Here is a 16913-nt window from a genome sequence, read left to right as displayed (position 1 = left end):
AATTTTCGGTGTTTCGGCGTTTAACTGGGACCTTCCAAATATGAAGAAACAAAAGTGGCACTGATGGCCGTTTGATGACAATGTTACAGTTGAATTTCAGCGAACCAACGGTGTCTTAATTTTTTCACGAAGATTGCAACGACGTCGTTCAATTATTATTACTTGTACCACAACGACTGGTAAAAGTAATGCTGAAAGATGTGTTTTAACGATATTAAATTTACCGTTCCAATTCATTGTTTAGTTAAACATATATAATTCAAGATTTACTTATAATGAACGCTCCTTGGTGTGATTCCTAAAGTGCTCCTAAAGTGCTCCTAATGTGGTTCCTAATGTGTTCCTGGAGTGGTTCCTAAATGTACAAATACGTAGTAATCGTGGTATGTACTCTCAGTTTCGTCCCAGTCAAAGATTACCATCGGGAATCGAAGCGTTCTTTGAAACGGCTTTAGCAATGTTTAGTAACATTATTTTAAAATCACTGAATCTATCTGTTGATGCAACTTTTAAATACCTATTATTACTCTTTTCAATGTCCTTATTGTTTATCTTTTCTTTTGTTTTTGTTTAAATAGTTGTGTAAAAAAATGATAATTATCGTTGGTTGAAGAACGAGAAGAACTAGAGGTGAATGAATATGAGAAGAATTGGAAATCGATACTGGTGGTTGATACTATAGGGTTGTCCGAAATGTTAACTCAAGAAGAAGAAGGATGTATCTTCTACAAATGTTTAGCCGCCGATGGTCCTAATTGTGCGACGACGTTAAGCTTAACGTCAACCATGGAAGTGCGGGCACCTCTAGCCCATACCAGAGCACATTCAGCTGTTGAGAAAACTAGGGCAACGGATGCCGTTCTGGACAACCACAAGACTGACAATGGGTAACAGACGTAATTATTGACCTAGTTTTACTCCGTTACGACCTTGGATTACGACGCTTTCAGCAGCTGTGCTACCTTATACCACCGATGAGACAAACCGATGGAAGTGTGTTATGGACATATCTGGTGTGCCCGAAGTAAATCCTAATTCTTAATTTGGGTTAAATCGATATCCACCCTTTTAAAACAAATATAGAAATTCTTTCTTGAAAAGATAATCAATTCATTTCGCTGTCAGGGGCATACGAGAATTGGCGACATAACTCATAATATACATTTAATATACCTATACAGGGTGTATCGGCACGTACCCGACAAACTTTAACCAGCTATTCCTTAGCATATTTGGAGTAAAAAATCTTATGTGCACTTTGCTGTCCGGTAACGTTTTTTTTTTAATAAAAATTTTACTATTCATATTTTCACCACATGTCACCACTGTTTTACCCTTTGACAAAGTTTGAAAACCCATCTGGCAATTATTTTATTCGAATTCCGTTGAATAATGCACGTGTGTACCTATATTGGCGCACGTTTACAGTCACAACGAAATAGCACGGCACCATTCGTCTCATTTTTAACTATTATTATTTAGTGTGTGCGAAAGAGCGAAGACGCTTTTTGACATACTTGCTTATAACAGCTGTTTAACACGAAACGCAATGCCAATGACAGTGATGTAGTGTGGAAATTTTAAATTTTTTTGTTTTTAATTGAAAAAAAAATGCTACCGGACAGCAAAGTGCCCATAACATTTTTTACTCCAAATGTGCTAAGGAATAGCTGGTTAAAGTTTGTCGGGTTAGTGCCGATACACCCTGTATAGTAATATAATATAAATACGATAAAATACATACAACAATTATTGTCGATATGAAAGGAGCCTCAATTAAGTTGTTTCGGGAAGTGGAGTTAGTTAATTTTGAGAAAATACTTGATTTTGCCTCAAGATCAGAGTGAAAATAAAACTATTCTGTATATTCTATCCTATCTTTAAAACTTGTACAAATATGAATTTCTAGTTGAAGAAGAAAATTTATCTAAATGTATTTCAACTTTTATTTTTTCTTTCTATCTAGAATGTATATATATGTATGTATGATGTAAGGGTAAGGTAAACGGACAAAATAGAACACTATCAATTGATGGGTTAGGTTAATTAACTTTTCTTCAGTGTTCCGTTTTGTCGATGTTCTGTTTTATCATAGAACCGTACAAGTTAAGTTTTGTTTGTTTGTTGTCCTTACTTGAGGTGTCGCTGAGGCGGGCGGGTGGGCAGTTCTGCGATGCATAGGTGCCGGCCAGCGTGGGCCCCCAGCACAGGTATGTGTCGTACGTTGAGTTGCAGTAAAGGCCATCTGGGAAACAAACATACATACAACATTATACTCAACCAATTGAAATACTTGATCAAATGTGAATATGGGATAATAATTTCGTGTTGGTTTTTTGACCTTTCTTAATTTTTCACTTTACTTAATTTAATTTAATGAAACTTATTAAAATATAGAATACGTTAGAAATTAAAAACCCGATCTGAACTGATAAAATATCATCATGCAAGTGGTGCATTAGGCACCGTCTTCACTTGAATGTAGATCAGCGAACAATAAGTTCCAATTGGTAGGCTCTATGGAGAACAACCTAAATCAAATGATCACACAATAAAACGATATAATATCTTGCATGTTTATTATTAATTAAGTTTTTTTATTATTTACATCATTTAATTTCTATATTCTTTAGTATTTGAGCTAGAAATAGAAGATGTGTCCTCTGCAAAAAGTCTATAATTTTTATTTCTACCTCCCCCTCACAACCCAATCAGGGCCTCGATTCTCGACGAAGTCATTCCACTCGAACAACGAGTGGAATGACTTTTGACGTTTGGCGTATATAATTATGTAGACTCAAGAATAAGAATGGGGACCAATCTATGTACTTTCGAAGGCGATTGCGAGCGGCCTGGGTTGGAGAATCGATACTCTGAGCTCCGAGGGTGGAGAAATCACTCTCTTTTAAAATAATATGAAATGACAATAGGAAATAATGCATTCCTTCTTCCGTCCTCTCCGCAAGTTTCCGAGAATAATAATAAAAGTTTTTATTCGCTTTCGCTTAGCGAAAAACATTATTATTTTCTGAAAATTAATTATTAGGTATGTAGTTCAAAGAAATGTGTATTTAAAAGAGTCTGTTCTGATAGAAATATTTATGCTATTTTATTTGTGATCTTTATTTTTAAAGTTTTATAATATTCTTCGAATATTCTTGCAACATGCAAATATCTGTAATATTATCACCTTTCAACTTACCTTGCGGAACTAGACGCTTTTTATATATTTTTAATCATAATAAAGACATTCTTAAAATATTCCCCAACCTTTAATATAAAAAATCAAAGTAGTTAAAAAATAAATAAAATAAAATAAAACACACGTACACGCTCGTGTTTACTACCTCTAAATGTTAAAATATTTTTACTAAATACCTATTAATTGCAGCATTATGGTATTCGTCTCTTCTTTTTTGGGTAACGAGTTAAAATGGCATCAAGTTCCACATTCTTATCAATGGTATTTTAAGTTCCTACGGTGACCTCGTGAGCAGGCCGGTCGTTCAATTGAGTGATTATTTTGATGAGAAGTTTAACAGCAGAAAAAGAATAATAAGAGATTAAGAATTAGAATCGCTCCCCGTACATTCCGGTAAATAATAGCTTTGGTCAGTATTTATCTGGCCCGAAAGTAATAAATCCATGTTTACACGAATAATGACTATTCTCGATCGATGGCGCGGCTATTTCCGATGCAATCAAACGAAAGTTCATGGGATCGGACGCGGCGCCTATTACACAATCATGGCTATAACCAACAAGACGAGGTGTTACACACTATAGTCCCAATAATTGACCGGATCCAGTGGAACTACGTCTTCCCCAATTTAAGTACGTCATAAGGCTAAAGGGAGGGGGAGGGAAGGAACTGGGGAATATGTAGATTGGGAAGTACCTGACTTTTTATGACAGTACCGCGTAAGAGCAAAGCCTTCTTGATCACATCCAGGAGGTTTTGGTAAGAGTCCCTAATACTCTTAACCGTCGTAGCTATTCAGGTCATGGCATACCCAATTAGGGTATGTTGTAAAGCTGAAGGTAGTGATATGGGGAGGAATATGGCAAAGAAGATAGCGAGAAATACTTAGCTATTCAGATCTGGTCACCAAACACATTTAAAGCCATTAAAAGCAACGTTTCGATTCTGAATGGTGGACTTTCACCAGGGAGATAATGAAAGTATCTACTATAGGTGTTATATTATTTGTAATAAATTAATTGTGAAAGAACAAAAACTTATAAAATAAAATTTACTTGCGCACGTCGGATTTTGTAATTTTGGAAAGTATTTGTAGAATGGTAAGCAGGAAGGCTATTCTAATACGGTCACCAAAATGGCTAACAAATCCATTTCAAGCAACATGTTGCCACGATTCTAGTGGTGGTCAATACTAAGAATAGGTGACATAAAATTTAGTTAAAAAATACCATATTTTTTTACTTACCTAAATAATTAACATACAGAGTGTTCGGGTGTAAACTTCGGGAGGTGATTATACATGATGGTAGAAGTTAAAAACATAAATAACTTTTTGGAAATTGCAACTTTTTTTCCCATGCTAATATATTTTTCCATAGAAGAATATTTATTGTCCCACACAAACAAAACTTTTTTCAACTTTTTTTACCTAGAAACTACCCGGACAACCTATATATTTAAATGGGGTGATAAAAAATGCGTTTTGAATTATATATTAATATATACTGTACACCACCCCCAAAATGTTTAAAAGTATTTTTAATGATATGTTTTAGTTCAGACATATTATTACTCCAAAATATCATGGTTTTGTAACTTGCATAATAACTGTATGTATGCAGCTTTCATGTCTAATTCATAAGAAGTTTTAATATGCAATGATTTCTCAATTTCTGATTTTCTTTAGCTTTGGAAAAACATATATTAATATCCATCTCGCGAAACTAAAATCCCTTGATATATATAGATCGTCCTTAAAATGGCTGAGCAGTTACCTCTGTAACCATAATCTTATGGAAAATAGAATAATAATGTTTCGGACAAACGGTAACATCTGGAGTGCCTCAAGGCTCTCATTTCGGCCTACTTCTCTTCATTATATTTATAAAGGATTTACTTTTGCGTTTCCATGATGTTGAATCAATTTTATTTGCTGATGACCTAAAGCTTTTTTAGACTAAGCAATGTTTAAATGTTGTACTTTCATCTGTACTTTCTGTTGTACTTTCATCTAAATAAATATAATCACCGCGATAGAATAGAATAGAAGATTAGTAGCTATAAAGTCATGCAAATTTTTGGTTTCGTAACAACATTGAGTCAATGAAACTCTTTTGCTTCTTCCTCGGAGAGATCGCAGCTATTTAACGTTTCTTTTGTATGTTCTACACAACTTGGAGAAAATGCTAAATAGGTTTCTTAGATATAATGTTCATTACAAGTTGAGACAAACTAAATTTTATCAGGTACAAAACATTAATGTCTAAACTGAAACTACGTATATTTTCATAGAGGATAGCGATTAATAAAATTCTTGTACTTATACTCATAGACTGCATTAAAATGTTAATTGCTATAAATATCTGTGTCCCTGTTGGACTTACTCGACTCCACCATCTTTTTCACTGTGTCAAGTACAGCACCAACTATTCATATAACTTACCATTAGCGCGTCTTCATCGAACTGCCAATACCTATGCAGATCTTTTAGATATATTCAAAACCTCTCCATCTCTTGCATTAATGCAAAAATATACACGATGAAATAAAATAACATATTTAAAAATATTTTTTTTTGGTACGCATTTCGGAATTCAACGCGAGATCAACAATGATATTATTTTTTTTAATTTTCAAAATTATCACTCATCAGCTGGTTTGCACTTCTTTAGTTCTTCCAGCATTAGCAATTTGTACTGAGGTGGCTCAACAACATTCTTAGAGCCCGGCTCTCCGCACAAGACAAGTTCTTCTACCAAAGCTTCTAAGTTCAGGTTCTGTTCTATACACAGTACTGCCAAGAACTTTTCAAACTCTTCGAATGTAATCGACCACTTTCTGCAAAATAAATAATAAATAGTCAAAAACATAGGTTTAACATTTTTGTTGACACTAACATAGATATACTACCTATGTTACTTAAAATAAGTACCCCAGCATTTTTGATTTGGAAACTTAACGTACCGAACTTACAGCTTAACACATTTATCTATGTAGGACGCAAATATCGAAAACATCGAAGGAGATTTTTTATATTCACGTATATTTTTCTATTCATAAAAAGCTTAGCAAGCGTCTCCACTGACTGAAAATCACATCAATCTGTTCAATCAGCCGTTACTGAAAATACTGTAAACATATCAAAATTATTAGGGTTAAAAAATCGTTCGTTCGCTAGAACATCTTTTAATCACCTGCAGAGATCAGTATGTGATTCTGTAAGTAATAACATATAATTTGGATTGGCCGGTAGAACATTTAGTCTGTTGAGTGAAAGTGAACCACTAAAAAAAGATTGGAAGGTGTCTATTATATTCTAGTAATCCTTTTTGCAAAACTGAAATACCTAAAATCGAGAAATAAAACGTAATTTACAAATGAAATACTCATAAATATTTTATAACACTTTGCAATTTTACTGAATTTCCGCAAAAGATTCTCGGAAGCGTTCTGAAAATGACTGCAATTATTTTGATCACTTAACAAATTCGGAGAAAGTAGTAATTTGTAAAACTTTTTAACAGTTTCTTTTACATAGGTAAATAAATGTCTCTAGGTTTGCTTTATATAAGAACAACGGACCAGCGAATACGTAATTAAAAATGGTTTATTGTTATTTTCTCTTTTTCGAAAATCCAAAATAATAAAATAATTTTAAAAACTTCTATTTGTACTATCAATTAATTATTTTAGAAATTTCACCGTAAACTTTATTTGTACAGCCATTTAATCTTTTTTTTAAATTTATCTGTGGTCCGTTAAATACACATGGTATTAATAATTTTATAATATCCTGCTCGAAAGCTTTCTATATATTTTTACATGCATGAAATCATGCTTATTAGGTTTCATCACTAGGCCTAGTAAACAGCATTCTGATGAACGCTACGGAAATAAATTACATAAAAAACCAGTGTCTACATTTAAAGTACTTAACCGACTTCACGGGATCAACTACTTAACTCTTTTTTCATCAGCATTATTTATTGATATGATACAAATTTTGGAGATTGAAATCTATATTTCTTGAGGTATTGATGATGATGTTTGATTTAAAAAGTTCAGACAATTTTGTATGAAAATATCATGACTCCAGAGCCCGCCGTTTATTATAGTGGAACACACAAACAGTTTTCTACTATAGTGCATGGTTGTGACTTGTGACTCGCAAAGTTTTCATAAACAGAAAAGTATACCTTGACACATTGGCTTTGTCTAAATAATACTCGAACCACGTTCTCGTATTTACAAAATCAGAAATCTCAGAGACGTGCCTTCATCACCATTTTAATAAAATATGGTTTTATACATTTGTTGCGGCGGAACACTTTAACGATTTGTGAAAATATCTATTCCTAGAAAACCAGATATCTCATTATAAACTAATTTATATCTTACGGTGTCTTCCCCCCCTTTGAAACCGATAACTTTTTGTACCAATTCGATGAGTAAACAAGTGTAAACAATTTATGAAATCCATCACATATTTATGGAATATAATATACGTTTGCACGCGATGTTTAGTGGAATGTAGGTATGGGATTCCAAGGATGTAGTAAATGTGGATATCTAAAACCCAGAGATAAAAATAATATTTTTAATGGGATATACAGCAATAATTCTGTAATCGATGAATGGAAAGTAGACCCGAATTGTTTACTTTTAGAGATTCAAAGAGCTTACATTAAGTAATATGCCTACTAGTTAGATTGGTTTTAAAATATTAATATTACTTTGGTTTTAATATATTTATACTAATTAGATTGGTTTCAAATAAATATGTGATAGTAAAAACCATAAATCGAAACAAAAATGAAGTACACCATTGAATATGGCAAGGATCGGATTTGAGACCTTCACGAACAATTGTCAACACTTTATAGGTATCAATAACTCGAGTAAAATAAAATACACCACTGGATATGGCAAGGATCGCATTTGAGAGCTTCACCAATAATTGTCAAACTTTATAGGTATCAATAACTTGAGTAAAATAGTATGTACATAAAACCATATTAAATTATTATCATATTAACGCCATAACATCGATGCCTGATCTATGTTATAGAAGCTACATTAAAAAAAGCAAACAAGCTATTTTAAGACAATTTAAAAGGGATTTTACTGCGTCGCGTAAATAAAACTTTGTTTGCGCCCCAAACGTAGCTTTAGTAATATATCTTTATGCAAAAGCACGAAAGAAGTGGATGAAAATGCAAACATCGCAAAGAAAAACAAAAACATTATTTATGACCAAGAATCTGGAAGATTTATTACGCCGGGTTGACCAAAATAGATTTGTGCCGCAAGCGAAGATTTAGAAAAATCTGTTCATCCAAAACACTACTTGAATTCTAAATGCAATCGATTATATTTCAAATGACGAGAAGAAGAAAATAACGTAATTAGGTACCACAAGCGAAATAACTACCTGGAGCATAATTTATTTTTCCATATTCATCAGAACAAGTACTCTTATGAAAACTAAATTATTCCTGGGAGCGATAATTGAATCATTTATAACTTATAAATCTTAAATCTATATAAATAAAAATGTTAATGTTCATTTGTGCAAAATCTCGAATCTCCGAATGTTTTTCACGGATTGCTTTGAAATTTTGACGCAACATTGCATTCAAATAACTATGTGTTTTTATATCCCTAGCGCTATTGTTTCACAGACTGAGCCACAGCAACGCATGGCGGGGTACAACTAGTTTCTAAATAAAAATCAGTTAATTATTTTATTAATGTTAATTTATATTACTTTCCCGAAATGAGTTTTATATAGTCACTGGAAATAATTCATTAAAAATGTTCTTGTTACTATTTTGTAATGTACTAAAACTAACTAACTAACTAACTAACCATCACGCCGTTTCCCCGCAGGGGTAGGCAGAGAGGACGGACCGCCAAACAACTCGGTCTTGGCACACACTCCTTGCCTCATTCACATTCATACATCGTCTCATACATACTCTTCTATTGTTCTGACTCTTGATATGGCCCGACTCAAGTATCTGATTCACTTGGTCATGCCATGTCTTCCTCGGGCGTCCCAGACTTCTGCTACCATTCACATTTGCATCGTATATTCTCCTTACACTCCTTTCTTCGCTCATTCGCTCTACATGCCCAAACCATCTAAGCGTCCCTTTCTTGATCTTACTCATTACGCTTACATCAGCCTTGCACTCTTTGCGGATATCCACATTCCTCACACGATCATACATGGTTTTACCACACATACGCCTCAGGGATCTCATTTCAACAGCATTCAATCTACTTTCATCCTTTCTTTGCCAGTTCCATGCCTCACTTCCATACATCAGGGTAGGTACCAGCACTCCATTGTGGACTGCTAACTTCGCTTCTTTGGACATTTTTTTGTTAGCGCCAACTGCGTTCAGTCCTCCATTAATGGAGTTACCTGCATTTACTCTTCTTTCAATATCTCTGTCAGCCTTCCCATCTCTCGTAAACATGCTTCCTAAATACACAAATTCATCCACCTGCTCCAAGTATTCCTCATTCACAGCTATATTGCACACTGTTTTCGTACTTTCTCTTTCAAACACCATTACTTTAGACTTACTTACATTCATCATTAACTCATTCTTCACGCATACTTCGTTCATCCTAGACACGAGAGACTGCAGATCATCCATACTATTGGCAATCAGTACCGCATCATCAGCATACAACAGGCAACATACTTTCAGATTACTCAAATTCGCGCCCAATCCCACCTCTTTCAATTCTTGCATACAATTATCCATGTATAGATTGAATAACCACGGTGACATTACGCAGCCTTGTTTAACACCCTTTGTGATATCAAACCACCCCGTAAAACCACCGTTCACCCTAACACATGCAACGCTTTCTTCATATAGAGACGCAATTGCCTCTGAGTCAGATTCGCATTCACTCCATACTTGGACAACACCTTCCATAGCTTTTTCCTGTCGACTCGGTCGTATGCTTTTTGTAGATCTACAAAAGCACAGAAAAGTTTCTGGTTTTTGCCAGAAACTTCTCGGTGAGCATACGCAAAGAGAAGATCTGGTCCATGCACCCCCTTCCACTCATAAAGGCACCTTGCACATCCCATATTTTATCCTTTGTTTCCTTTCTTACCCTTTCAATCAAAATTCTACCATACAGCTTGCCAACTGAACTTAGCAGGCTAATAGCCCTATGATTCCCACATTCCATACGTGACCCTTTACCTTTGTATAATGGCATGATCACTGCCCTTCTCCAATCTAAAGGCGTGTAACCTTCCTTTAAACATTGGTTAAAAAGATTGCACAACCATATGAGAATTATACGGCTACCTCATTTAAAATATTCAGCAGCAATATTGTCGAAACCGACAGCCTTACCATTTTTCATACACTTAATTGATCTTTCTATCTCATCTATGCTAATTTCGGTAACATTCAGTCCATCATCATTCATATCTGATTCGCCGCTAGAATCACTGTAACTCACTTCGCTTTCAAAGACTTCCTCGAAATACTTCATCCATCTCTCTTTAAGTTTTTCCTCATTCTTCAACATTTTTCCATCTTTCGATTTTATCACTTTCATGCTTCCGGTTTCTGGGCCACACCGGGACCTTTTGACTTCCTTCCAAAACAACTTAATGTTTTCTTGGAAATGGTTTGTCATTTTCATTCCTTCTTCCTCTTCCAGGCGTTTCTTTCGTTCTTTCACTCCAACTCTTACTTTTTTCTTCCATTCCTTATATACTTCTTTCGCTCGATCCTTCTCTTCGCTGGAAGCACTGCCAGCCGCAATCAGACATAACCATGCTTTCTTCTTCTCTGAGACCAGTGCTTTAATCTCATCATCCCACCATGCATCACCTTTCTTCCTACCTTGCGTACTTATTCCACAAACCTCTCTAGCAGATTCACAAAGATTCACATTTATGTGGTTCCATGTTTTGTCTATGCTTAGACCGTCCATTTTCTTCTCATTCAATCTCATCTCTGCACAATTCACATACTTACTTCTCTCATTATCGTTTTTTAGTTTTTCTATTTTGAATCTTGTTGGAGTTAGTACCGTTTTCACTCTAGAGCGCCAACCGCGAAAGAGGTTTACTCTCGACACCACCAAAAAGTGGTCAGTTTCAACCTCTGCCCCTCTGAAAACTCTCGTGTCCTCGGTAACAGCTCTCAACCTAGAGTCAATTACTACAAAATCGATAATTGACCTCTCATTTCGTCTTTCTCACGTATATTGGTGGATAATAATAATAATAATAATGATTGGATTATTTATATAGCGCCGTTTTCGTGAGAAAATCACCTCAAGGGCGCTTAACAACTTAATTTATGAATTGATCACTTAGAATTTATTACTTTTGGTTTATAACTAAGTTTCATAGATAGAGAGAGATGCATAACTAAGACTAATGTCGAGTGATTTACAACTAAGACTTTTAACTAATGACTTAAGCTATACATATTTTTATGACCAAGTGGGTATTTTTACACAATACCGCTACAAAACGACTTACAATTACGGCTTAAACTAGAGATTTACGACTAACATACATATTTAATTTATATTTACAAATACCGATTGTTATGATTTCTGCGCGTGGTGTCAGTTATAAAATATTTAAAAAAAAAAAAAAAAACTTTTATGTTTATGATCGAAAAAAGTATTGGACACAAACAGGTTCCACTCTAAACATACTTCAAGTATTCTGTTCCCCTTGTCATTCGTTCTTTTATCCCCAAACATACCTTAGGCCGATTCAAATCCGTCACGTCTAATTCCTACCCACCCATTGAAATCGCCTGCCATTATAATCCTTTCATTAATATTTTTCAGTCTCATCACATCATTCACACCAGTCCAAAAATCATCTTTCTCTTCGTCACTCTCAGAATTGACAGGGGCATAACAAACAACAAGAAACACCCTTGTCAAACCGATTTTGAACCTGATCCAAATTATTCTCGGACTTACACATTCATACTGCAACATACATTCAATCATTCTGGGAGACAGTAGCGCTGCAACACCCTGACACGCTCTCTCCGTATCTGGTCTCCCAGACCAAATGACGAGCCTATCATTATGCTGCATTGTACCGCTCCCTTTTTTCATACTCTCTGATACACAAAGTATGTCCAAACATTTGCTAACCATTGTGTCAGACAATTCATTCATCTTTCTTTCCATACCTCCTCTAATATTCCACGTACCAATTCGACATTGTTCGAGTTCCTTCCTCCTCTTCGCGCCACAGAAGGGTTGGCGATGTGATGGATAGCGAGCCTCATCGACACCTGTGTCGGCCATTCCCTTCTACGAACTGCTTATCTAGTCTAACATACTGATACTTAGGTATAAATCACTAACATACAAATTAATATAATATTTAACTTAATCCTAACGCTATCAAAACTGTTCCAGATGTCCAAATGAAAAAACTTAATTCTAAAAACAAAAAGTATCGTATCACTATAACAATAAACTATTCACTGCATAATTGTTTGTAATAGTTCATATTGGCAGAAGACACGGGGCACGGGGGCGGTGCAGCGGGGGTGTAGAAATTGCCAGATTATTGTCTTGTACGGGTCATCTTGTAAGGGCGATGGTCGTGGGCGATTCAGTGACCGAACCACGGACAGGTCATATGGCCGACAGACGTCTATAACGGCGCCGGTGCGGGGGTTGAAATATCGGTATGCGACGGCCGATAAGGTCTCCACATCTGGTAAAAATTACTAAATGCCAAACTCGGGCTCACTGACACTGCATTGTTTTTTTTGCGGCACCGGGGGTTGACGTATCGGTACGGGGTGACAAGAGACACGGGTAGGTTGCTACGACCGCCGATGAGATGTCCACATCTGGTAAAAATTCCGGACTCGGGCTCACTAACACTACATTTACACTATCCGTTGGGATAAACAATATTGCTAATTATTCTTAAAACTCGTCATTCTTCCACACCTGTCACCGTACAATTATTATAACTGCACTTACGTAACTGACAGACAATTAGGCACATTTACGTGTACTTTTAACGGCGGAATATATTAAATATCCCTATAAATTAGGGAAGGATAGCGAGACCAACGAAAAACACGTCAGGCTGTCCCGAGAGCCCGACCTAACCAGTACCAGTACTAAGTTACTAAAAGTAAATAAAATAATGTGATTTTCTTTAACAAATAAACCCGATTTTCTCAAAAGAATTTTTCGAACCACGTCTACCTATAATAATATAATCTCGCAATTCCCCAAAGCACCAAGGATTAACAGTAATTCAACACACGTGCTTATGATACGGAACGATGTTTTTATTTTTTCGTCAGCTTTTCAGGAAATATTGTACCTTTTATATGATGATCGGAACAGTTGTAAATCTATCTACCAATTTAGAAATTAATTGGAAGCGGTCCCATGACTTAGTCAAGAAACACCAGTTTACTGTGGAATATTTTACGTAGGAAATTTTTTTTCACTTTATTATTTTACAATTTTATTCAGGGTCTTTTTTTTTTTTTTTTTTTTTTTTTTTTTTTTTTTATTTAGGAGAAAAAACAGATACAGATGTCAATTGACAAGAATATACAAAACATCAACTAGAGAATTTACCTGCATCCAAACTATTTCTCACGAATTAACTTAAACAGCAGTTAAAAACATTTACAAATATTTTGACTTATAAATAGGGGAAAAATATATACATAAGAATATTATTTTACAAATAGAGATATGAAAGAAATGCGCAATATCCTTATAAGAATTTACAAATTATTTTTGAAAAAATTTAGAGAGTAAAACAAAAAAAAAATATATATATATATATATAAATAGATAAACAATGTTAAACAGAAATTAAAAAATATATACATATTTAAACAAGTATGTCTAAGTTTTTTACTGTGAACTTTGTAGGAAAACAGTCTTCATTTTTCTACTAAAAGTAGTGCGTGTATCAAAGAATAAGTCAGAGTCCTTGAGGTTTTGGTTCTGATTAAGTGATTCGCACATTCTTCTGATTGGATCCCTGACACCAGCATTTGTACGCGTCCTGCTAATGTGGAATAAGTCGTTAAGCCTTGTTACTCTGGGTGGTACTTTGAAGTTTATTAATTTCAGTAAGTCGGGACAGTCAATAACGTTGTTGCAGATTTTATACAGAGTCATGAGATCAAGGTATGTTCGCCGGTTAGATAGAGTGGAGACTTTATAACTCGAGAGCATATTTATGTACCCGCGTTTGGGTGCGCTCATTCTGTAATTGAGGCAACGCAGAAATTTCTTTTGAATACTTTCAATATTTTCTTTATAGATATCGTAAAGTGGATTCCATATGGAGGTGCAGTATTCAAGTTGAGAACGGACCAGAGTGTGGTAAAGAAGAAGATATGTTTCAGGTTTTCGAAATTCACGGCTGTTTCTGATGACAAATCCTAGCATGCTGTAAGCTTTATTCACAATATTATCAATGTGCGCATCGAAGTGGAGTTTGGAATCAAAAAGAACGCCTAGATCTCTTATACAGTAAACGCGCTCGAGTAAATAATTACCAATACAATAATTGTGTTTGATAGCGTTGTGGTTTTTAGTAAAACTTATTTGTTTACATTTATTGTAGCTTAGGTAAATTTTGTTTTCATTGCAAACCGTTTCGAACCTTACTAAGTCGCTTTGTATGAGCAGACAATCGTTTAGATTCCGAACAATGGCAAATATTTTTATGTCATCAGCGTACAAAAGATATAAACAATGCACGAAACATTTAGTAACAGTGTTAATAAAAAGAATAAACAACAGCGGACCCAGGATTGACCCCTGAGGCACGCCAGAAGTAACTGGTTCCCATGTAGAAGTGTGTCCTCGTAATGATACGGCTTGTTGTCTTTTTGTTAAATATGAGATAAACCAACGTAATAAATTTCCTCTAATTCCGTTGTACATAATTTTTTTGATAAGAATAAGGTGGTCAACCTTGTCAAAAGCTTTTTTGAAATCGCAATATATTGCATCTACCTGGTGGCCTCGATCCATACTAGTAAATAAGAAATTTGAGTAAATAAGTAAATTACTCATGGTAGATTTGCCTTTTACAAACCCGTGTTGTTGTTCAGTAATTTTGGCAGCAAGCTGGGGATATATATTGTTATGGACAAGTCTTTCCAATAGTTTAGGGATCGCCGAGAGAATGGATATTGGTCTATAGTTTTCCACTCTTTGACGCGAGTCACCCTTGTGGACCGGTATAATATATGCCAACTTCCACCTATCAGGGAAAACTCCATCACTCAGGCATTTATTAAATATTATGGTAAGCGGCACACACAGTGACGACGCAGCAGATCTAAGGAAAAACGCCGGTATTCCATCGTGACCCGCACCCTTGTTTATGTCCATCGATTTTAAACTCGAGTGCACTTCTTTTTCCGTTAGTTTAATTGTGTGAATGTGCGCAAGTCCATAGTCCTGAACTTCCTCAAGTTGGTCAATGTTAATAATTGGGTCATTGATAGAGGAAGGTTCAAATGTTGACTTAAAGAATTCAGAGAACATATCACAAATTTCCTGGGCATCGTCAGATTTGCGCCCTTCGAAGGACATTGCAGCAGGGTATCCATCAGACGATTTTAATGAGGATATGTATGACCAAAAGCTTTTGATGTTATTTTGAAATGAACTTTCGATGTTGTCAAAAAATAACCTTCGGGTTTCATAAGTCAATTTTTTGTATGTAGCACGTAAGAAGGAAAATTCACGATAATCAGAAAGACCTTTATATGTCTTCCATTTGAGCCAGACTTTATCTTTTTTCCTTGATAACCTAATAAGTTCTGGAGTAAACCATATGGGGAATTTGTCATTTCGTCGTGCCAATACTGGAATAAGCTTATCAATTACATTGTTTATTTTTAAATAGAATCGATCTACTGCTTTTTCGGCTGATAAATTTGCGATTTCAGATAACCAATCAATACAATTAATGTCCTCATTAATCTGAGCATAATTAGCTTTCCTGAAATTGCGCCTACGCTGTATTTTGTTTTTGATTTTTGGTTGAATTACGAAGGATATATCAAATTCAAGGGCTGGGTGGTGTCTATCCTCTGAGATGAGAGGGTTGTTGCTACGTGTAACATTTGTTTCACGACTGTAGAATACGAGGTCTAAGTATTTTTCATTATGGTTAGGTATACAGTTATATTGGAATAAGTCCATCAATGACATTGCTTGAAGCAACGTTTTCGATGCAGCCGTATTTGAGGAGGCGAGACCTTGACTGCTGTTTTCGGAAAATGACCAAGTCAGAGTTGGTAGATTCATATCTCCTAGTACACAAAAAGTATTATTTGGTTGTGATGAATATACAGATTCCAGGTTTTTGGAGAACGTATCATAGACCGTAGGTTGTGAGGCAGGAGGTATGTATACTGCACATATGATGAGATTGAAAGACCTTACCGGAATAGAAATGAAGATTTGTTCGATTTGACCATTTTCCCAGTCATCGAGCCGGGAAGATGCAAGCTCCTTGCGCACTGCTACCAAAACACCGCCTCCATCCATTTTACCAGTGAGTGTACGGTCCCTGTCACGTCGGAATACCGTGTAACGCGAATCTATGAATTCAGCAGTATTTATATTTGCTACAAGCCATGTTTCAACTATAACTATAACGTCGTAGTTATTCGAT

The 16913-nt window shown here is 35.3% G+C and overlaps 1 protein-coding gene across 1 annotated transcript in view; it reads right to left on the bottom strand.

The window, feature by feature from the left end:
* The window catches only part of LOC149412288 (PDF receptor-like), a 140470-nt gene that overhangs the window by 37396 nt on the left and 86161 nt on the right, over nt 1-16913 (bottom strand). Inside the window, exon 3 of the mRNA XM_089645698.1 lies at nt 2135-2245. Within this exon, the coding sequence (XP_089501824.1) occupies nt 2135-2245 (111 nt within the window). The remainder of the gene's footprint in view (nt 1-2134; nt 2246-16913) is intronic.

Source organism: Hesperophylax consimilis, chromosome 23, assembly GCF_061612785.1.
Source record: "Hesperophylax consimilis isolate HC1 chromosome 23, BYU_Hcon_1.0, whole genome shotgun sequence".
In the NCBI taxonomy this organism is placed as follows: domain Eukaryota; kingdom Metazoa; phylum Arthropoda; class Insecta; order Trichoptera; family Limnephilidae; genus Hesperophylax; species Hesperophylax consimilis.
This window is presented reverse-complemented; position numbering and strand designations above follow the sequence as displayed.